General features: G+C 42.6%; 1 protein-coding gene across 4 annotated transcripts in view; it reads left to right on the plus strand.

Moving 5' to 3' along the window:
• The window catches only part of LOC125449431 (spectrin beta chain, non-erythrocytic 1-like), a 289,686-nt gene that overhangs the window by 258,693 nt on the left and 8,201 nt on the right, over nt 1-22,792 (plus strand). For 3 of the 4 annotated variants that reach the window (XM_059641440.1, XM_059641441.1, XM_048525213.2), the window contains exons 22-33: nt 1,939-2,028; nt 3,331-3,609; nt 4,193-4,323; nt 5,596-5,800; nt 8,671-9,045; nt 10,316-10,560; nt 11,897-12,035; nt 12,407-12,491; nt 13,813-14,009; nt 16,120-16,277; nt 18,075-18,147; nt 18,827-18,883. In XM_059641440.1, coding sequence (XP_059497423.1) covers nt 1,939-2,028; nt 3,331-3,609; nt 4,193-4,323; nt 5,596-5,800; nt 8,671-9,045; nt 10,316-10,560; nt 11,897-12,035; nt 12,407-12,491; nt 13,813-14,009; nt 16,120-16,277; nt 18,075-18,147; nt 18,827-18,883 — 2,034 coding nt within the window. The remainder of the gene's footprint in view (nt 1-1,938; nt 2,029-3,330; nt 3,610-4,192; nt 4,324-5,595; nt 5,801-8,670; nt 9,046-10,315; nt 10,561-11,896; nt 12,036-12,406; nt 12,492-13,812; nt 14,010-16,119; nt 16,278-18,074; nt 18,148-18,826; nt 18,884-22,792) is intronic. The other variant, XM_048525212.2, reaches the window with a different exon arrangement.

Here is a 22,792-nt window from a genome sequence, read left to right on the forward strand (position 1 = left end):
CTCTGCTGCGTGTGCACACGTACAATTAAGTTAAAAAGCGGAAAGATGAGTTAAGTAGTTAAAGTCCAATCAATGCTTATATAATTACAGGTTCAGTAGATTGATACCTTGAATGATTACAGACTGGTCCTTATGAATTTTGTGAGAGGGTGATTTAAAGATGTTGATGAATAATTTCTGTTTTATCTCCTGGAGTCAGCAGCTATTGGACATTAGATTGTCAGTTAACAGGTAGTGTGCAATCTTGTCAGATGGAAGAAAGACAAACAACACCCACTCGGCATACTGCTTCATCTGCTTCACCCATCTTCTGCATCTCTTCTGCTTCTGCTCTCCTATTCTGGAAAGAAAAAGTTACCTAAAACACAAAGGTTTAGTTAGCTCATTACATGATTCCCTCTCACCAACTGACCAGTTTGCCAAACCTGGCCATAACAAGTTGATCAATGATTTAGACGTTATGGCTGCTGGATTACCTATTTAGCCAGCATCAATTGTTCAAAATGATTATATCTAATAGTGGCTTGTTCGACACTCATTTGAATATGCAGGTGCTGCCTGGATGTTTTGTGAATGGGTCAGGAGCTGATCCATTCACATTCTTCTCTGCTGATTATCTCTGATGGGTTATGCTAGACACCCTGACTCAGTATTTGTAGAGTACAGCCATACAAATGTAGGGCCATTTTAGAAGCTGTATTTTTTTTTGTTGCAAACTGCTGATGTTCCGTCTTTCAAAACTCAACTCATGGTTTCAGCCCAATAAATAGTTTAAGTCTTTTTGGATACAAACCATGGGTTTTGTAACGGACCCTTATGGATGTTCACTTCTTGCTCATAGGGACCCCTCTCTGCTGCACCTAGGTAATCTAAAACATACATGAGAAGTAATTCTGCTCCAGTTAGGTTGCAGTCTCAACTGAAGTTGTAATCCTCACCCAGTTGGTAGTTCTTCACCTGAGCACAAATAACTACTCAATCCTGAATTACATTACAGAGGAACATAACACCATTGTCAGCTTCGCATCTGTGCCTTCATCAGAAATCACTGAATAATCAATCACAAATCACTTATTCCCCTTCCAATCGCTGGACTACTGAGAGCAGTTACAACCAAATAAGTTGAGAACAACTAACAAAAAAAAATTTGCATTGATGTAGCACCACGGAATGTCTCACTGAATTGTTTCTGAAAATAAACCACTGTTGTTACAGAGGTAAACACTGCAGCCATTTTGCGATGTACCATCCATAAAACAGCAGTAAATGAGACAAATTACCAGTGAACAGGGAAGTCTTTTTTCTTAGCGTCTGTTGGGTAGGAAATTTTAGCCAGGGAAACACCTTTGTTGAAAGCTTTTCTGTGACCACATGGAATAGCAGAAGTTTAATTTGGAGAAGGCAGAAAAAGAAATTACTTGACAAACTCAGCAGGTCTGGCATCATCTGTGAAGAGAAAACAGCATTAATATTTTGTGATTCTGATGACCCTTCTTCAGGACTAGTTCTGACTTTCTCCAGCAGTTTCTCTTTTTGTGTACTTCAGAACTCCAACATCCACAGTTCTTTGTTTCAGTTTAATCTGGAGGATGACACTAACTTCCTCAGTACTGCATCAGGAGTATTAGTTTGAATTTCCTATTCAGGTACCACAGTGAAGGTTTAAACCCATAATGTTCTTACCCAGAGGCCTAAAACAAGCTGATGAGATCAGCAAACCAAGGAATTGAACCTGAACCTTCTTGATTACAAGTAAAACATGTATATGTGGATACCATGGGAGAGAGAAATTTGTTCTACATCAGCTTTCTAGATAAAAGCGTGGAAAATGAGACATTCTATTTTTTTAAATGATTTAGAGTCTTGTAAATCCAATGAAAAGTTAACATAATGTTAATTGTTCTGATTTAGTTTCTCTCTCTGCCTCTGTCTCTGTAGCTGTGGATAAATGAACGGATGCCGCTGGCAACCTCAACTGATCATGGCAACAATCTGCCAACTGTGCAACTGCTCATTAAAAAGAACCAGGTGAGATGGGAACTAGATATAGCCCACTTAATTGTACACATACTTTGACAGGGTGCTAAAGGTGCCACTAAACATCTGGTTCTAAGCATATTTTTGGACTGTCGAATAACAGCTGTAATGTGTCTTGTGTAGGAGCTGTTTCACCAGCTGTTGGATACAAACTCCACTGCTGGGTGATGCATTTAGATTACAGATTATTCTCAACTTACTCACAGTCAGAATTAAATGTCTGAACTATTCTACTTTTCAGTTGTATCAGTCAGCCAAAGACAGACTGTTAGGATCTTGTTCACTAGGACAGAGGAAACATGACTTTAATTAAATAATAATGAGGGACTGGTTTCAGAGTATTGCAAGGTACAGATTTAATCATTCACTCGTCTTTGGAAAAATCTGCATGTCTGCTTGTAGTGTAGGAGCTAACAGGCACCTACCTTTTCAATTCCTCCATTAGAATTGAAGAAAGGCAATAAATAGTTGAACAACTCCATAGCTCATATCCTTTCTCAGGTGTTCGGTTGTCTGCCTAAGTTGCCCACTCTCTACAATTGGTATAGTGTTTACAGAATGCATAGTAGCAAATCACAATGAAATTTTTGACAACATCTCCAAAACTTGAAACCTCTAGTATTTTGAAGGAAAAGGGCATGGGTGCACATGTCAAATCCAAGTCCCCTGTAAGTCACATCCTTATTTGAGACATAAATCAGCATTCTTTCCTCGTAGCTGGGTCATACTACTGGAACTCCATACCCTGCAGTACCTTCACCACTTGAAATTTCACCTTTCAAGATTAAACAAAAAGATGTCCACTCAGTCATCTGAAGAGTAACTAGAGAGAAACGGGGAATGCCATCTTGCCAGTGACTCCCACATCCAAGAATGAATACAAAAGAAAACAAAATGTGTCTTGAAGCGTATTATTGGATTTGGTCCTTCTCTTGGTTAGTTGTGAAAAGTAAAAATGATTACAATTTGAATGCATCTGACCATCGTTTCCATGGATAGTGCACAGGAAGAAAATCAAACTCTTGCCTAAGCTCTGAACAACAATGTGGGCAAGTTTTGCACTAAAACTAACAAGAGTTGACAACATCAGCGTAGAAAATTGTGTTACTTGGAGATGTTCAGTTCACTGAATGTTGCTGCTACTCAGTTGGTAAGAATGCAGTTAGTCATTTGGAGTATTGTTTTAACATAGTAATGTGGTATATAATCTGTAGATATAGATAGTTGAAGATAATTATGAAATTAGGACTCAATTAGCATAATTATTTTTAACATTGAATTTTGATCTTTCAGACTCTACAGAAGGAGATCCAGGGCCATCAACCTCGAATTGATGATATTGCAGACCGTGGAGAGACAATGGCCAAAGCCGGACGCATAGACTCTGAAGTGCTGCGAGCCCGCCTGGGAGACCTACAGAAGATGTGGAATACATTAATCGAGGAGACAGACAAACGTAGTGCCCGCCTGGAGGAGTCGCAGAAGGCTCAGCAGTTCTACTTCGATGCCGCTGAAGCTGAGGCTTGGATGGGGGAGCAGGAACTTCACATGATGTCGGAAGAGAGGGCCAAGGTACTAACAATTATCATATCGTGTAGAGATGGAGGATGGTTTAGGCAGAGCAATTTGCAATAAAGAAAAATTACATTTTGAGTTTTCTTCTTAGAAGTAAAGTTTCTGACCTCCATGGAAACCAAAAAATTCAGGTGCCCTTCTCTTCTACTCCACAATGTTGCCCACAGGTGGTGTTCTGGAATAGGTCTGTTTAAAGTAACTGAGGTCTTAACTTTGGACCAGCCTCGAAATTACACTGGTGATAACAAATTTGGAGCACAAAAAGTACTGTCATTAGCCTTCCTCTGACGACTAAATTGAACATCTTGTACTTAACTGTCGGTTGGGTAGTGGCTGTTAGGTTTGGAGTGGATAGTGGTGATGGTATCTGAGAGTCCCATTGAAAATATTGGATTATTTAATGAACCCCATCAGCTAAGTAGAGGTATATTCTAAGTGCTTATATTACAGTTCTGCAGTCTCCCTTCTGTTTCAGCTTACATATAAAATGGCATTAGTTGCACCCAGTTTTCTGTTTTACGATGGTGTTGAAGTTGTGAACTCTTTAACCGTCTTTCACTATGTTGTTATGTGTGAAAAGGATGAACAGAGTGCAATGGCGATGGTAAAGAAACACCAGGTGGTGGAGCAATCACTGGAGGATTATGCGCAGACAATTCACCAACTCTCCAACCTGAGCAGGAATCTAGTAACTCGCACCCATCCTGAGAGGTCAGTGTCAACACTATGGAGTCGGCACTCTCTAGGTGTTTTCAGTTATTCGCATGGTATACACTAGAAGTCTTGCCATAACTGTCAGTAGCTCTCAGCATACTGTTGAATATTATCCTGTATCTATTTTCTTCTCTGGTAGAGGAGGGTGATTGGGACGGAATCCTTTGTGTTGCCTTCAGGATAGAGTCCCAGATGCTTATGTACCCATTGATCTACAGGTCAATTGCAGTGGGTCGAATGATCAGTGGGCTGAAGATTAGCAAATTGAGTTGAATTTGAATGAATGCGAGACTTGCATTTTGGTAAAACAAACAAAGGCAAGGTTTATTCAGTTAAAAATAGGGCCTTGGGCAGTGTTGTAGAACAGAAAGACCTAGGAGCTCAGATATATAATTCTTTGAAGTTTGCATCATGTATAGATAGGGTGGTTAAGAAGGCATTTAGTATGCCTTCATTGCTCAGTGATTTAGGTTATGTTATTGAATTAAGTTATTGAAATGTTATGATAAGGTTGGTGGGGCCTCTTCTGGCCTACTGTGTCTGGTTCTGGTCTCCCTGTTATAGAATGGATGTTATTAAACTGAAGAGGGGTCAGAAGAGATTTACCAGGTCATTGCCAGGAATGGATGGTTTGAGTTACAAGGAGAGGCTGGATAGGCTGGGATTTTTTTTTCACTGGAGCATAGGAGGTTGAAAAGTGACTGCATAGACGTTTATAAAATTATGAGGGATGTCGATAAGATGAATGGCAGGATGTCTTTTCCCGATGGTGGGGGATTTCAAGACAAGGGGGCATATTTTAAATTTGAGAGAAGAAAGATTTAAAAAAGACACGAGGGACAGTTTTTTTACACAGAGGGTGGTTCATGTGTGGATTAAACTTTCAGAGGAAGTAATGGTAGCGGGTACAGTTCCAGTGTTTAAAAGGCACTTAGTACATGAATAAGAAATGTTTGGCGGGACATGGACCAATCGCAGACGGGAGCACTAGTTTAATTTGGGATTATGTTTGGCACAGACTGGGTCTGTTTCCGTGCTGTATGACACTATGACTCTGAGATGGCAGACTCTCGAGTGCAACTAAACTGGCCTAATTCAAACATTAATGCTGGGCTTTTGTCTTATCTGGCCGTGGTCCTGGTGAAGCCCTGGGGAATCCTAAACCTCTGATAAATTGGGGCTCAGCCATTATTCTTTCTCCTCTGTCCTTGAAATTCCTGAGGTACAGCTTTGGTTCTTTACCTCTTATTTTTTTTGTGGACTGTACAGTGACCGGATTACTCTAAGACAGTCACAGGTGGATAAATTGTATGCTGGATTGAAAGACCTAGCTGAGGAGAGACGGGAAAAGCTACAAGAGGGCTTACGGCTCTGCCAACTCAAACGGGAAGTGGATGACCTCGAACAATGGATTGCAGAACGGGAGATTGTGGCTGGTTCCCATGAACTGGGTCAGGACTATGAACATGTCACTGTGAGTAATGGGTGCCTTTTATTTTCACCTCTTGCTCATTTGTTATGGAAGGACAGCTTTCCTGTGACCCCTTAACTTACTATTGTGGCTTACCTTAAAACAGTGATCAGGATCGACCTGGGATAACTAATGTTTACAAAATTTCCTTTTGTTCATTTACTTTACAAAGCTGCAGAATCACAGGAGTACAGACTGATCCTTCCGCAAGTTCTCCTCGATACTTTGCAGCTAAATTTCAAAACAGGCCCGTTCTTTGAGGTACCTAGCACAGATATCAATAATCCACCTGGTATAATCTAAAAGAATGAAGAGGAATCTTATAAAAACATATAAAATTATGAAGTGAGTAGGTAGGATAGAAGCAGGGAGGTTGTTTCCACTGGCGGGTGAAACTAGACCTAGGCTGCATAGCCTCACAATAAGGGAGAAGAGACTTAGGACTGAGTTGAGGAGGAACTTCTTCACCCAAAGGGCTGTGAATCTGTGGAATTCCCTGCCCAGTGAAGCAATTGAATTCGCCACTGAATGTTTTTAAGGCAAAGATGGATTTTTGAACAGTAAAGAAACTATGGGTTATGGTGAGCTGATGGGTAAATGGAGCTGAAGCCACAAAAGATTTGCCATGATCTTTTGAATGGCGCAGCAGGCTTGTTGGGCTAGATGGCCTGCTCCTGCTCCTATTTCTTATGTACTTACATTCTTATGTAATATGCAACCAAAGAAGGCATCTCTGTTAAGCCCAATTGTCATCATCTGACATTTATCATGCAACAAATGCCCACTGGATTATGGACAAGTCAGAAGTTTGACTGATTTTTATCCCTCATTCTAATGGCAGAAGTACTGAGACTACTTATGATCCTCTCACTAGTTTCCTAGCTGAGGAAGACCTCAGATCTGCTGGCCTGTGTATACTTAGTGAGTGAAGTGGAATCCTTTGCTTGGGTTTCTGTGCGGCATTCATATGTATATAAGTAGGTGAACACTTCAGCTAACATAGCAGAGAAATCTTGATCATAAGTGAGGAGCTGTGTTTCCTGGTGTTGGCAGGTGGTATATCTATACATAGGATGTTGACTAAGAGATAATAATAAATTGGGCTTTTAACTAATTCATTGGGTAGAGGATTTAATTGAAGGAAAATTTAATAAATCAAAAAGAAATTAGGTTCAGGATAGTGAAGACGCGAACAGTAATCAAAGTGTGACAGTAAGGGATAGAAAACATGCAGAAGAGTGCAGCAGGTATTATAATCTAAGTAAATAATGATAATAAAATGTCAACATTTAAATCTCTTAATTTGAAAGGACACAACATTTGTAGCAAGTTAAATGCGGTGACAACACAATTAGAAATAATTTTCTGTCGCTTGACAGCTATTACAGAGATGTGGTTACAGGGTGAGCAAGAGTGGAAACTCAATATTCAAGACTATTCAAAGTTGCAGAAGAATAGGCTAAAAGGAACAAAACATGGGGTAACATTGTAAATAAAGGAAGAAATGGGACACAGTTAACTAGAAACTCAACTTGACTGGCCATGTAAATACAGTGGCTACAAGAGCAGGTCAGAAGCTAGGAATACTGTGGCGAGTAACACACCTGATCCTCAAAGTTTGTCCACCATCTGCGAGGCACAAGCCAGGAATGTGATGGAATACTCACCATTTGCCTGGTTGGGTGCAGCTCCAACAACACTCAAGAAGCTCAACACCATCCAGATCAAAGGCACCTGCTTGATTGCCACCACATCTACAAGCATCCACTCTCTCCACCACTGATGCTCAGTAGCAGCAGTTTATATTATCTACAAGATGAGCTGCAGAAATTTACCAAAGGTCTTAGATAGCTAATTCAAAATGCACAGCCATTTCTATCTTGAAGGACAAGAGCATCAAATCCAAGGGAACACCACCTGTTGCAAGTTCCTGTTTGGCCAGTCACCATCCTGACTTGGAAATATATTGACTATTCCTTCAGTGTTGCCGGGTCAAAATCCTGGAATTCCCTCCCTAACAGCGTTGTTGGTCTATCTGCAGCATTTGAACTGCAATAGTTCAAGAAGGCAGCTCACCACCATCTTATCAATGGTAACTAGGGATGGGCAATAAATGCTGGCCAGCTACTGATGCCCACATCACATATGGGAATGAAAGAAAATCAGTATGGTGGTGAGAAGTGATATAGGTGCAATAGATCATGATGTACAATCAGTTTGGATGGAAATAAGGAGTAGCAAGGGAAGTAATTCATATGTGGGAGTCATCTGTGAGCCCCTGTGGCAGGGAGATATAGTAATTAGCATGAATAATTTTAATCTTGTTGAATGGACAATTAGATGGGCATAAAAGATGAATTTACAAAGTGCGAGGATGGTTTGTTAGAGTAGTACATTTTAGAACCTACTCAGGAATAGACTATTTTAGATCTGATAATATGGAATGAAATAGGATTAATTGTAAATCTTGTAATTAAGGATCCTTTAGGGGCTAGCGATCACAACGTGGTAGAATTCAAAATTCAGTTTGAGGCAGAGCAGCTCTGGTCTCAAACCAGTGTCCCTGACCTAAACAAGAGCAATTGTAGAGGTAGCAAAAAAAAAGTTGTCTAAAGCTGGTGGGAAAATAGATTAAATAGAAAGTCAGAACCGTAGGGCCTCAGTGCAAAGGATCAGCCACCCTGACTGACAAAAGCAGTCAAGGAAGGTACCCTATCAAAAATTAAGACAAGAAAAAGTAGGGGAAACTAGTGGTAGGCTAGAGGAATAGGATTTTTTTTTTAGCAACCTAGCAACAGCCATGATCTTGCCCATTGGCTTCCTCATGCTCCTGTTTCTTAAGTTCTCATCTGGTCCTGCCATTCTTCGTACAGATGTTGCGGGATAAATTTCGTGAGTTCGCACGGGATACCAGTAATATTGGACAGGAGCGTGTGGATTCTGTGAACCGCATGGCTGATGAGCAAATTGACTTGGGTCACTCTGAGAATGCCACCATTGCTGAGTGGAAGGACGGATTGAACGACGCCTGGGCTGACCTGCTGGAGCTCATTGACACTCGAACACAAATGTTGGCTGCTTCATATGAGCTGCACAGCTTCTACCATGACGCTCGGGAGACGCTTGACCGCATTCAAGAGAAAGAAAAGCAGCTGCCTGAGGAAGTTGGTCGTGACCTAAAGACAGTAGAGAGAATGCATCGGATGCACACTACATATGAACATGACATACAGGCATTAAGCACACAGGTAAGCGCAGAACATGCTTGCTGTTTCTCTGTCTTTCTTGCCTCTCTCCCTCATTCCTCTCTTGCCTATTTTATTCTCATTCTTTTTCTTCTTTATGTTTTCTTTTTGGAGTGTAAAAACATTCTTTCCTCCGAGTGCACTCCATTTTTCTGACAGATTCCTACTTTTATAAAGTTTAATTTCCACAAAATTTAAAAGAGTGTGGAAGAAAGAGATTATGTAAGTTTGATTTTGAAGATGTCTTGAAGGAGGTTGCTGTTTTAAGCAACTACCATTGTAACCTTTATTCTTCCATTGCAGATTGTTTTTTATCCACTAATACAGCACGGAAACAGAGGCTTTGGTCCAACCAATGCATGCTAACCATAACCCAACCTAAACTAGTCCCACCTGTCTGTGTTTGTCCCATATCCTTCCAAAGATTTCTTATTCATGTATCTATCCAAATGTCTTTTAAATGTTGTAACTGTATCCGCATCCACCACTTCCTCAGGAAATTCATTGGACGCACAAACCACACTCTGTGTAAAGAAAAATAAAATTATCCCTCACGTCTTTTTAAAATCTTTCTCCTATTACCTTTTAAATATGCCCTGTAGTGTTTGAAATCTCCCATCTTAGGGAAAAAAACACCTGCCATTCACCTTATCTGTATTCCTCGTGATTTTATAAACCTCTACAAGATCACACCACCTCCGCCCTCCAAATTCACTTGCAAGCACAGGATTTGAATTGCCCATACCTAATTGCCTTGAACTGAGTAGCCCACTATACCATTTCAGAGCACATTTAAGAGTCAGCCACATTGCTGTGGATCTAAAGTCACATAGAGGCCATAATGTGTAAGAGTGGCAAACTTCATTCCCTACAGGACATCAGTGAAGCAGATGACTGTTCATGGTAATTGATGCTAGGTGTAGTGGTGATTAGCTTTATCGTTTTATTAATTATTAATTGAGTTTATATTTCTCCAGCTGCTGTGGTGGGATTTCAACCAAAGTCCCCAAAGCTATAGTCTGGGACTCTGGATTACTAGACCATGATAGTTCTGAGTAAGTGTCACTCGACCTTAAACAGCTCTGTCCACAGGTGCTGCCAGACCTGTTGGGCTTTTAAGGCAATTTGTGTTTTTGTTTCTGACCTACAGCATCCACAGTTCTTTTGGTTTTTACATTTCCATGATACTTCTGTCTTACCCCATTGTTGCTATTAACCAAGTTGTTGCTGTAGTTCTTTGTCCCTTTCTAACTAGTTTCTTTGTATAACACAGGTGAAACAGGTCCAGGATGATGCTGCCCGGCTGCGGTCAGCCTACGCTGGTGAGAAGGCCGAGGACATCCAGCGACACGAAGATACTGTTGTGGAGGCCTGGAATGCCCTCCTTAATGCCAGCAAAGGGCGCAAACAACTTCTGTCAGACACAGTTGAAAAATTCCGCTTCTTCAACCTTGTACGAGCCCTGATGCTGTGGATGGACGACGTCAACAGGCAAATGGATACCCAAGAGAAGCCAAGGTAGTCTTACCAACTGCTGTATGCAAAGAATGGTGGGCAACTTGCGTTTCTCTTGGAAAGGCAGGCTGTGAGCTCCCCACACGTGAGAGAGGATTTATTCAGTGAAATTAGATAGAAACACACCTTTCAGCCTATGTGCCATTTCCCATGCTTCATGGTACCCTCACAGTAACCCATCTGATCAACATATCTACCTATTCATTTCTTCCTTGTGTGGTTATCTAGCTTCCCCTTAAAGGCATCTGTGCTATTCACCTCAGCCTCTTCATGTAGTAGTGAGTTCCTCATTAAGTTTAATTTCATACTTGCATTTGGTCACCTTAGTTTAACACAAGTGGTTGCAGTGTAATTTTTTTTTAAGGATGTTGTACTTTGAGGCCCAGATCAGTAAAGGACCTTTATGGTGTCAGCAGACACACTTAGTGTGTTATTCATAAACTGCTGCCTCCCTTCTCTGATCATTAAAATGAAAGTCCTGTCCTGCCAGATTGGCAGAAGCTAAAGATGCCTTGGCGTATTCAAACAACAGTGAGGTGTGATGTCAAAAGACATTTTTTCACTCACCAAGGACTATTTGTTGCATTACATGAACCAGGAAGGCGCTACAGTTGGCCATTAGTTGATGGCAATGCAGTAGGGCTAGAAAAGCTATGTAGGTAACTCCATTTGCTACCCAGTGAGGAAATGAATCACTAAAAGAGAAGAAGACCGGGCAGCACAGTAACTCAGTGATTAGTACTGCTGCCTCGCAGTGCCAGGGACCTGGGTTCAGTTCCACCCTCGGGCGACTGAGTGTGTGGATTTACACATTCTCCCTATGTCTTCATGGGTTTCCTCTGAGTGCTCCGGTTTCCTCCCACAAGATGTACTGGTTAGGTGGATTGGCCATGTTAAATTGCCCATAGTGTCCGGGATTGTGTTGGTTAGGTGGATTAGCCATGGATAGCAGGGTTACAGAAATAGGGTAGAGAGTTGGGTCGAGGTGGGATGCTCTTCGGAGAGCTAATGGAGACCTGATGGGCTGATTGCATTCGTTCCACACTGTAGTGATTCTATGATGCAATGAAAACCAGATGGAGGCTCTATTGAGCCCTTGAGAGGGAGAGACAATCGACAGGCTGCTATAGGGATAAGGTGCAGCCAGAAAGGATTTAAGTTGGGGTGGACATCATAGCATTGATGTAAGTTACCATGATTTGAGGATGGACAAAAACCAGTAAGTACCTCTCCTTCTGCTGGCAACACCACTGGGAATTTCCACCTCTATTTTAGGGGTAGCAACCTCGGTGGTTAAAATAATAGCTCAATGCCAGTTCTGCCAATTGTTCCCTTGTAGGGATGTCTCTTCAGCAGATCTAACCATCAAGAACCATCAGGGGATCAAGTCCGAAATCGATGCCCGGGATGACAGTTTTACTGCAAGCATTGAAATGGGCAATGCCCTCCTGGCCAAGAACCACTATGCTTCAGAAGAGGTATGTTTTCCAAGGTTGTGAGCTCTGTTAGGATGTTTATTTCATTGATTTTGTTTTCATCATTATTCCACTGATGTAGTTGTAATGGAAACAAAAGAGGACAGTTATATAGTATAACAGAGTTATTCGAATCCTGAACGTTGTACGAGTACGAGTGATAATAGACTGCTTACTGTTAAATACGCCCTAATTAATACACACATCATGAATACAAATAATCCTTGCTTCCCTCGAGCAAGAAACAATCTCTTTTCTACTGCAGTGTGAAAGAATAAAGGTCAAAGTTATCAGAGAGACAAATCGATTTAATGCAAATGACCATTTTGTGTTCAAGACAATGTTGTTCAGGGTTCTTTTTCCTGTTCTGTTAGATTGCAGAGAAACTGACCCAGCTCCAGGAAAGGAGAAGAGAAATCAATAATAAATGGAAGGAAAAGGAAGACTGGTTGCAGCTGGGTGAGAATACTGAACTATGTACTTGAAGTAGTCAGTGGGAAATGTCTGCTACATATTGACAAACACATATCTTGGCACATTGTCTGTACACTGTTGTGTTTATGAAGAACAATAATTCTGCAGTGCAAAACTGCCTCTCATCTTGCTGTAAACTCAGTAACTGTGCATGAAATTACTGTCCTGTTATCTTTGAGGAGTGATGAGGACATCAGCATGACTAATCCAGAATGATAGGTGGAAGTCTGCTGGCTATAAGACTCCTGAGAGAAATAAGTTGGTATAGCCTCAGCTTAATTCCAGCTGACGGCATAAAACTGTTCACAGTTTTTTCAATTTCATAGATTTCCATAGAATGTACAGCAAGAAACACAAAATTCAGACTACTGGTCTGTGCTAGTATTTGTGCGTCATTCTAGCTTTCTTTATCCGACTTCATCTAACCCTTTGACCCAGGGCCGCTATGTCGTTGCTTTGATGTAGAAGCTGGCTTGCATTTTCAGTTTTAAAATCATTTGACACAACGCAGATGGAAGCTATTTGGCCCATTATATCTGTACCAGTTCTGGCTGAATTTTGGAATGAGTTGTTTGCTTTATCTTTCCCATAGCCTTGAAATGTTTATTCCCCTCATGTATTTGTCCAGTTCTCCTTTTAAAGCTACCATTGAATCTACTAAAAACACAATTTTCAGCACACTCCAAATCATCAAAAATTGCCATGTCTTTTTTAAAAATGTTTTCTTATTTGTTGCCTTCGGTTCATTTGCTGATCACCTTCAGGCGTGATGTCACTTTGCACTTTAAGTAAATGCAGTACTTGACCCAGGTATATCTCCAAATAGGGAAGGCAATCGCCTATCACTGGATTATTATTACGGTTCGAATCCTGCCATGATAAATGGCAGAATTTGAATTCAGTAAAAGTAAAATCTGGAATTAGGAGCTAAAGATGACCCCAAAACCAATGTTGACTATTGGGGAAGACCCATGTGGTTCACAGATGCCCTTCAGAGAAGGAAACAGCCACCCTTCCCTTATCTGGTCTATATGTGACTCCAGACCCACAGCAATGTGGTTGGCGTTTACAACTGCCCTCTGATAGGCAATGAATGAATTTTAAAGAAGTATAATTGGGTAAATCAATAAATAAAATTAGATTATATTAAATCAAATCGATTAAATCATTCATTGGCCAATTGAAGCAAATCTTATTAAATTTTCTTCAACCTGTTGACGATAATACTCATTGAGTTTGAGCTGGTAAAACTGTCATTTCTCTCTCTCCTTCTCTGTTTAACGCCTCCTCCTTCCGCAATCCCCAGTAATGGAAGTGCTGCAGTTTGGTAGGGATGCAACAGTTGCTGAAGCCTGGCTGGCCACCCAGGAGCCGTACGTCAGAGCAGCCGACATAGGAAGTAATGTTGATGATGCCGAGAACCTGATTAAACGCCATGAAGAGTTTGAAAAGTCGGCTGCTGCATGGGAAGAGCGTTTCCTAGCCCTGGAGAAACTGACAACAGTGAGTGCCGAACTATTTTCCTTCTCGTTTTCTCGCCAGTGTCTACCTCACCTTTACTTCCACTTAGGAGCACATCCTCCTGCTCATTCCTTTCTGTTCTTCCCCTCTGATAGTTATGGTATAGCAAGTTCCACATTCTGTCCATATCCTGGGTAAATAATTTTTTCCTTTTTTGGATTGATGAGTGACTATCTTGGATCTATGCTTCCTAGAAGCTTCTCCCCTAGAAACAGAAATATTTTCTGCTACATTAACCCTATCACGCTGCATAATTAGTGACAGCAGACTATTTAACTGTGTACGCCATCACGCAGAGGCATGATCCTATCCATGTTTAAAATCTATATGTGTGCACTTCAAAGCAGATGGTTATTAGATGTCAGTCAGAGTTGGGAACCTTGGCTGATTTCTTCCCTTTTTGGACTGTACGTTTCCAGCCATTTGTGGATAGTTCTTGCCTTGTCAGAGGTGATGGCCTAGTAATATTATCGCTGGAGAGGAAACCTAAGGATCCAGTAATGTTCTGGGGACCCAAATTCGAATCCTGCCAAGCAGATAGTAGAATTCGAATTCAATAAAAATAAAATCTGGGATTAAGAGCCTAATGATGACTGTAGAACATTGCCAACTGTCAGGAAACACCCATCTGGTTCACCACTATCCTTTAGGGCAGGAGATTGCCTTCTTCACCTGGTCCAGCCTACATGTGACTCCAGACCCAGAGCAATGTGGTTGACTCTCAACTGCCCTCTGAGCAATCAGGGATGGGCAATAAATGCTGGCATAGCTAGCGATGCTCTCGTCCTGTGAATGAATGTAAAAACTGTCATCTTGCCTTGTCAGAGATCACTCACTTGGTGCAAAGGGACGTAGTCTCCATGTTGCTCAGCATCGTAAAGGAAATTTCGCTTTTTCTATCTTTGGTTCTGCCGTCAAATGACATGAGTATAACTATTATTATTCATGTTTGTTAATCAATGGACAATAGTCGGTCAAACGTATTTTTGTGAAGAAGTTGCTCCCTTTTCATAGGTTCATACAAAGTGTACAGCACACACAAAGACCACTTGGCCCATAACGGTTGCACTACCCAAGAAACAAGCCACCCAGCCTAATCCCACTTTGCACCATTTGGACCATACCCTTGCAGATAACAGCACAAGGCAATATTTATATGAGCAGTGAATTCCAGATCCCTGCCACCCTCTGGGTGAAAAACAAGTTCTTCCTTTCCCTTCTAACTTTTCTATCAGTCACTTTAAATCTGTGACCCCTGATCACGGACCTCTATGCAAAGATAAATAGGCCCATTCTATCCACTTTATTCAGGCACCTCACAATTTTGTACATCTCAATCCCCTCAGTCTGTTCTGAGAAAAATGACCTCAGCCTTTCCAATCTTGCCTCATAATGGCATTTTTCCAGTCCTGACAACATCTTCCAAAATCTCCTCTATGTCCTGTCTGGTGCAATTACATCCTTTCTGTAATGGGGTAACCAGAACTGCACATAGTACATGAGTTGTGGGGCCTGACTCATGATTTATACACTTGCAGCATAATCTGTATCCTCTTGCATTGCACCTCGACTAATAAAGGCAAGGATTCCATATGACTTTGTAACCACTTTGTCTACCGGTCCTGGTACATCCAGGGATCTGTGGGCATTCACTCATTTTGCACTGTTCAGCATTACAGAAGCTGTGTAAGCAAAAAGTCACACTGGCAAACCCAGAATCACCACACTGCATGGGAACTTTGGGAGAGGCACAGTTGAGGCAGAACCTTATTGAATGATGGGACCTGTTTAATGTGGTGTAGAATTTTCCTTCTGTTCTTCCCAGGGATTTGGAGTTGTGCACCTTAACTGCAAACCCCAAACTGCTCCGCAAATGCCTTGGTCAAAAACTGCATGTTGGAGCATGGTAAGGTTTGGAAGCCGAGTACCAAAGCGGAAAGAGCAAATCTTAACACCATTAGTTTGTCCCTCCTCTGGGAGGTTTTTCAAACTGTCAAGTGTGCATGACAAATAAAGCATAACATACACCTCTGCTACAGGATGCCTATGTTTCACTGAGAACAGTGCTTTAATATTCTATCTTTTGTTGCAGCTGGAGCAACAAGAAATCCGCCGTAAACAGCAGGAGGAGGAGGAGGAGAGAAAGCGAAAGCCACCTCCGCCACCCTCGCCCCCCATACCGCATGTCTCCGTGACAACAGAAGATGATGCGGAGGCTCTGAGTCGGGCGCAGCAGAATGAATCAGCACGGTAACAGTACCCACCAGTCAGGTCTTTAGCAGAGGGATAAAGTCCCATCAAATTTCGACCAAGTGAGGTCCTACTTAAAAGGAAGAACACACCAGGTCAGGCAGCATCAAAGGAGCAGGGAAGTCAACATTTCGGGTTTACACCCTTCAGGACGATTGTGGGGGATGGAATGTGGAAGGGAGCCTGATGACCTCAACATACTATTCAACAGTTTCAAAATCTCCCCACCCCCAGCCTCATCCAACCCTCCCTCTCATCCCCGCCTCCTTGACCTAACACACCCTGTCCATCTTCTTTTTCACCTATCTGCCCCCACCCTTTCCATTGACCAATCTCTGTTATCCCTAGCATCCACCTAGCATCATACCACCTACCTTGCCCCAGCCCCATCACCCCAACCCCTCCCCAGTCCTGATGGAGAGTGTAAACCTGAAATGTCGACTTCCCTGCTCCTCTGATACTGCCTGGCCTACTATGTTCCTCCAGCACCACACTGCATTGACTCTGACTCCATGCAGTCCTTGCTATCACCAGTTTATATGCCATGGCTTCCAAATTACTACTTGTACTGTCAGCCAAATAACCAAACTCATTAAAGGCTTGCTCCTGCATAGTTCCTTTGAAGTTGTGAATGCAACTTTGAAGCAAAAGGATGCAGGATAATGATCACACATACGTACACAAAGTTAGCAAGCATTTGTGATTTTATCATTCAAGGCTGGACTGTTTCTGATGTCAGTGTGGAGGAAAACATGCCGGCAGCAGTAGTGAAAGAGCATCAATGCCCTCTGCTGGTCGACTAAAAGCTAGCCATCTACAACCAACATCTAAGATAATAAAATGTGAGGCTGGATGAACACAGCAGGCCCAGCAGCATCTCAGGAGCACAAAAGCTGATGTTTTGGGCCTAGACCCTTCATCAGAGATGATGAAGGGTCTAGGCCTGAAACGTCAGCTTTTGTGCTCCTGAGATGCTGCTGGGCCTGCTGTGTTCATCCAGCCTCACATTTTATTATCTTGGATTCTCCAGCATCTGCAGTTCCCATTATCACTGATACAACCAACATCTAGGTTGTTCTGCTTCAAGTCCCCACCATGCTTTACTGACAAGGGTACCTACAGACAGGTTCATGTGTTTTGCAAAGACTTCCTCTTCAGCCTTTCCTGGAACAGCCCTAAAAACTAAAATAGGTATTTTGCATGTTTGGTGTGATCTGGTAGTCTGGTAACTCGGTTAAAGAACATTTTAATAAGATTTGTGCACTACCTCATGGCCCACTTCCCTGATGCAATGTATCAACATTACTGAGGGACCAGGCAGGCTGCTTAATCCCAGGCCTATATGATTCTCAGTGTCTCAGCTGCTCCCAGCACGTTTAGAAGCATAGTCTGCAATGACCACCCCTTTATGCTTTATAACTTCCTAATTTTAAAGAGGTTTTATAACATCTTAACCTCGCAGGTGTTGCTGTCACACTTTCAAACGCAGAGACTGAATTTGAATCCAAGCTGATGGGAAGGAAATATGTTCAATCTTTATAGCCGAGAGGTCCCCATGTGTAATTACCAGTGTTGATGCTTAAAATTAGCAGACAGATCACAGACACCCTTAAAGTATAAGAGCACACTATGTGCCTACAAAGTGTTCCAACAGCTAGTTTTTTTATTGTAAAGATGCCAGCACGTGAAAGAGTTTTTAACAGCATCAGTAAAAGATGATGTGGAACTGGTACACTCTCACCAGAAATGTCTTTCACCTTTTACTGTCATTGTTTTGGGTTTTTGTTTAACTTTCAGGCTTGGTGAGATAATGAATCACTTGGAAACCATCGCGCAAAATGGAGTGCACTCAGACATGGAATCACCACAGGTGAGTTATAAAATTCTCCTCTGTTAAAACACTTGTTGGGACTTCTTGTCCATGCAGGGCAGCACTGGGGCATTGAGAGTGTACAGTTTGCATCATTAGGACCGATGTGCTCAGCAGTATGCAACAGGGACCACGTGAAAGCTTCAGGTGCAGCTCCCTTGTGGCTTCTCCCATCCGTGTCTTTGTGACCTACTCCAACTTTGTAAACCAGAGATCCCAGCACGCCTCCTGTTCTGGCCTTGTGCTCATCCCCAGTTTTAAACCATTCTCCATTGACTACTGTAACTTCAGCAGCCAGGACCTTAAGCTCTGCAGTTCCCTCCTTAACTTCTCCGCCTTTCTTTCCTCATTTATGCCACATCTACATGACCAAACTTGTGGTCACCTCTGCAAATGTGCCTTCTATATCACTCTGCAACAAGTTCTGTCTGCTAATGCTCCTATGGCGTGCCATTGTCCAAATCACAACATGAAAATCCAGTATTAAAACATTGAGGTACAGAGTTGAACCTTGACGTTATTGCTGGTCGTGTTTGTGTAGCTAAAATCTCTCTGACCTTTCTTGGTTGAATGTTCAATTGTTGTTGCACATGTAATCACAACCTTTAACTGACAAGACTTTGTTCATTTCACAACACACTTTTCCTTAGTTATAATGGGTGTTGCTCCATTCTTTCAGCCTTTGGAAGATATCAGACAGTTGAAAGATGGTGTTGCTTCATCTGTGACTGTGACTGTAAGTGCTTTCTGCTTCCTGCTGCTTTTTCTTTCTGGAGACCTTTCATTTTGCCTCTGCTGGTGTGAAACACTGAACTGGCTGAAGCTCTTTTCTCTAGGATTACTGAGATGGTGACCCAGGAGAGATCTTCAAAGCATATAGCTTGTTAGGGCAAGCTTAAAGTTGGTGTTTCCATCGTCGGAGCATTCAAAACCAAGGGGTCCAATAGTAAGATGATCATGAATGAATCTGGTAATGAAGCATGCAAAATTATTACGGGCTTAACAGGTAGATGCAGGAAAAATGTCTCCTTTGACTGGTGGTGTCCAGAACCTGGGGAAGCAGTCTCAAAATAAGGGGCAGTGATAATGGGAACTGCAGATGCTGGAGAATCCAAGATAAAAAAGTGTGAAGCTGGATGAACACAGCAGGCCAAGCAGCATCTCAGGAGCACAAAAGGTGACGTTTCGGGCCTAGACCCTTCATCAGAGAGGGGGATGGGGTGAGGGTTCTGGAATAAATAGGGAGAGAGGGGGAGGCGGACTGAAGATGGAGAGAAGAGAAGATAGGTGGAGAGGAGAGTATAGGTGGGCAGGTAGGGAGGGGAGGGGTCAGTCCAGGGAACATGGCCAGGTCAAGGAGGTGGGATGAGGTTAGTAGGTAGGAAATGGAGGTGCGGCTTGGGGTGGGAGGAAGGGATGGGTGAGAGGAAGAACAGGTTCCACCCCGCCCCCGCCACAACCGCCCAAAGAGGATCCCCCTCGTTCTCACACACCGCCCCACCAACCTCCGGATACAACGCATCATCCTCCGACACTTCCGCCATCTACAATCCGACCCCACCACCCAAGACATTTTTCCATCCCCACCCTTGTCTGCTTTCCGGAGACACCACTCTCTCTGTGACTCCCTTGTTCGCTCCACACTGCCCTCCAACCCCACCACACCCGGCACCTTCCCCTGCAACCACAGGAAATGCTACACTTGCCCCCACACCTCCTCCCTCACCCCTATCCCAGGCCCCAAGATGCCTTTCCATATTAAGCAGAGGTTCACCTGCACATCTGCCAATGTGGTATATTGTATCCATTGTAGCCAGTGTGGCATCCTCTACACTGGGGAAACCAAGCGGAGGCTTGGAGATTGCTTTGCAGAACGCCTCCGCTCGGTTCGCAATAAACAACTGCACCTCCCAGTCGCGAACCATTTCCACTCCCCTCCCATTCTTTAGATGACATGTCCATCATGGGCCTCCTGCAGTGCCACAATGATGCCACCCGAAGGTTGCAGGAACAGCAACTCATATTCCACTTGGGAACCCTGCAGCCCAATGGTATCAATGTGGACTTCACCAGCTTCAAAATCTCCCCTACCCCACCGCATCCCAAAACCAGCCCAGTTCGTCCCCTCCCCCCACTGCACCACATAACCAGCACAGCTCTTCCCCTCCACCCACTGCATCCCAAAACCAGTCCAGCCTGTCTCTGCCTCCCTAACCTGTTCTTCCTCTCACCCATCCCTTCCTCCCACCCCAAGCCGCACCTCCATTTCCTACCTACTAACCTCATCCCACCTACTTGACCTGGCCGTCTTACCTGGACTGACCTATCCCCTCCCTACCTCCCCACCTATACTCTCCTCTCCACCTATCTTCTTTTCTCTCCGTCTTCGGTCTGCCTCCCCCTCTCTCACTGTTTATTCCAGAACCCTCACCCCATCCCCCTCTCTGATGAAGGGTCCAGGCCTGAAACGTCAGCTTTTGTGCTCCTGAGATGCTGCTTGGCCTGCTGTGTTCATCCAGCTCCACACTTTATTATCAAAATAAGGGGCAGCCTGTTTACAATTCAAATGAGAAAGAATTCCTTCGCTGAGGTTAATCTTTGAAACTCTCTATCCCAGAGGACTATGGGTGCTCATTCGTTGAGTATGTTCAGTGCAGACAGCGATAGATTTCTAGATCTTAAAAATGCTAAGGGAGTAGGGGCTTATGCAGGAAGCTGTCATTGAGATAGAAGATCAGCCAGAACAAAGAAAAAGAAAACCCAAAATCGCAACACCTTCACTGGTGTCATTTTGAATCATTTTGAACCATATTACGTAGAGAATTGGTATGGCTGTGCGCCCACGTCATGCATGCACCAGCCTTTTTTTTTAAATGGATTATTTAATTCATTTGGGCACCTTGATGTGCAGTTTCTCCATATAGAATGAGAATGAAGGTAATTCAAAAGCCGAGGTCACCAAAAAAGCTTCCAGAAGTGACATTGTTGCCAGGTTTTCATGTCCCAGATCTTTCTTCAAGCAGTAGTTTTTTTTCCTGCTTCATCTTGATTTCTATATTTCTCGGTTTACTTGTCAATATTTTCCTTCATTTTTTTTCTTGCTTCTGACATTTAAAAGACACTGCAAATCGCTGTGGAAACACCTTTCTTTTGGGTTTTCTGGCAGAGTCAATACTAAAAAGGAGTTCAATAAGTGCAGGTTCAGTGGCCACCTGAATAGCTTTGGATGTGCTCATTATGTACAGTATGTAGTGCCTTTGGGGACCGCTTGCGACCTGGGCTTTCTAAGCCGTCCTGGAAAACACAGAGGTTATCATGTATACAGTTTCAATTAGTATGCTAAATTTTACCCAATCCAGCAGTCTGAGCTGGTAACGTAGCCCTGCATCTTGGAACAGTTTACTGCTGAAGTTCACTTTCTGTCAAAAATCAGACTAAATAACACGCACAAGGAGGGCTTAGCTTTGTTTCTTTCCAAATCTCACATTTCTCCAAAATCATCATTGTAATACAATTAACGTCAATTCACACAGCAGCACAATAAACCTTCAGAATCTGCAGTTACGAAGTTACTGCCCTCATTTTGACTATTGCTAGGTTGAGTGACAACCTCCAGTACCATAACATTTATTTATCCTTTTGAGCCTAAATAATGATTGGTATTTGATCTTAGAAATCATATTGGACCTTTATTATTCTGAGCTCAGTTCCTAGTGGAGATGTCCCTATATTGAAACAAATTTATAATTTCTTGCAGAGGGGCACAAATAATGTGAGAACTGGAAAAAAAAATTGGACCTCCCCTAGGAGTGTCTGATGGGGACAGTACAGTTGGAGCTTTACTCTGTGTCTAACTCTGTGCTGTATCTATCCTGGGAGTATTTTGATGGGGATGATGTAGAGACAGCCTTTCTTTGTATTCAACCCCCATGTTGCACTGCCCTGGAGTGTTTGATGGGGAAAGTGTAGAGGGAGCTTCACTTTGTATCTAATTCTGTGCTGTGCCTACCCTTGGAGTGTTCTGTGGAGGGAACTTCAATTATTTCATATTTAATTTGGCATTAATTCATCATTTAACATAGAGACTACAGATAATTTCAGAATTAGACAAAGGTTACTGTTCTATACTTGCCTTGGGATTTTTAAAGTTTGATTACTTTGTTTCCTGATGTACACAAAATTGACACAAAATAAGTTGGTAATATTTTACACAGAGAGTGGTGGGCATGTGGAATGCGCTGCCAGCTGTGCTAGTGGAGTCAGATACTTTAGAGACTTTTAAGCAACTCTCGGAGAGGCACATGGAGGTTAGTAAAATGTAGAGTATGCAGGGTAGTTTGATCTTAGTAGGATAATAGGTCAGCACAACATCATGGGCTGAAGGGCGCTGTACTGTGCTGTACTGTACTTTTCTATGTTCTCTGTAAGGTATACTATCAAACAATAAGCTGAGCCCACACAGACTGGTATCTCTTTGACATATATAATGATGGATCACTGATGAACGTAAAGTAAGTTATTTAAAGATTCAATGAGAGATAAGAACTTTGTATTATTCTTTAGGCAGAGAGCTGCAACTGGAAATTTTAATTGGCATTCTGATGGCAGATTTGCCCCGATTCCAGGTCTGATGCTTTTACCATGT

This window comes from Stegostoma tigrinum, chromosome 42 (genome assembly GCF_030684315.1).
Source record: "Stegostoma tigrinum isolate sSteTig4 chromosome 42, sSteTig4.hap1, whole genome shotgun sequence".
Lineage (NCBI taxonomy): Eukaryota > Metazoa > Chordata > Chondrichthyes > Orectolobiformes > Stegostomatidae > Stegostoma > Stegostoma tigrinum.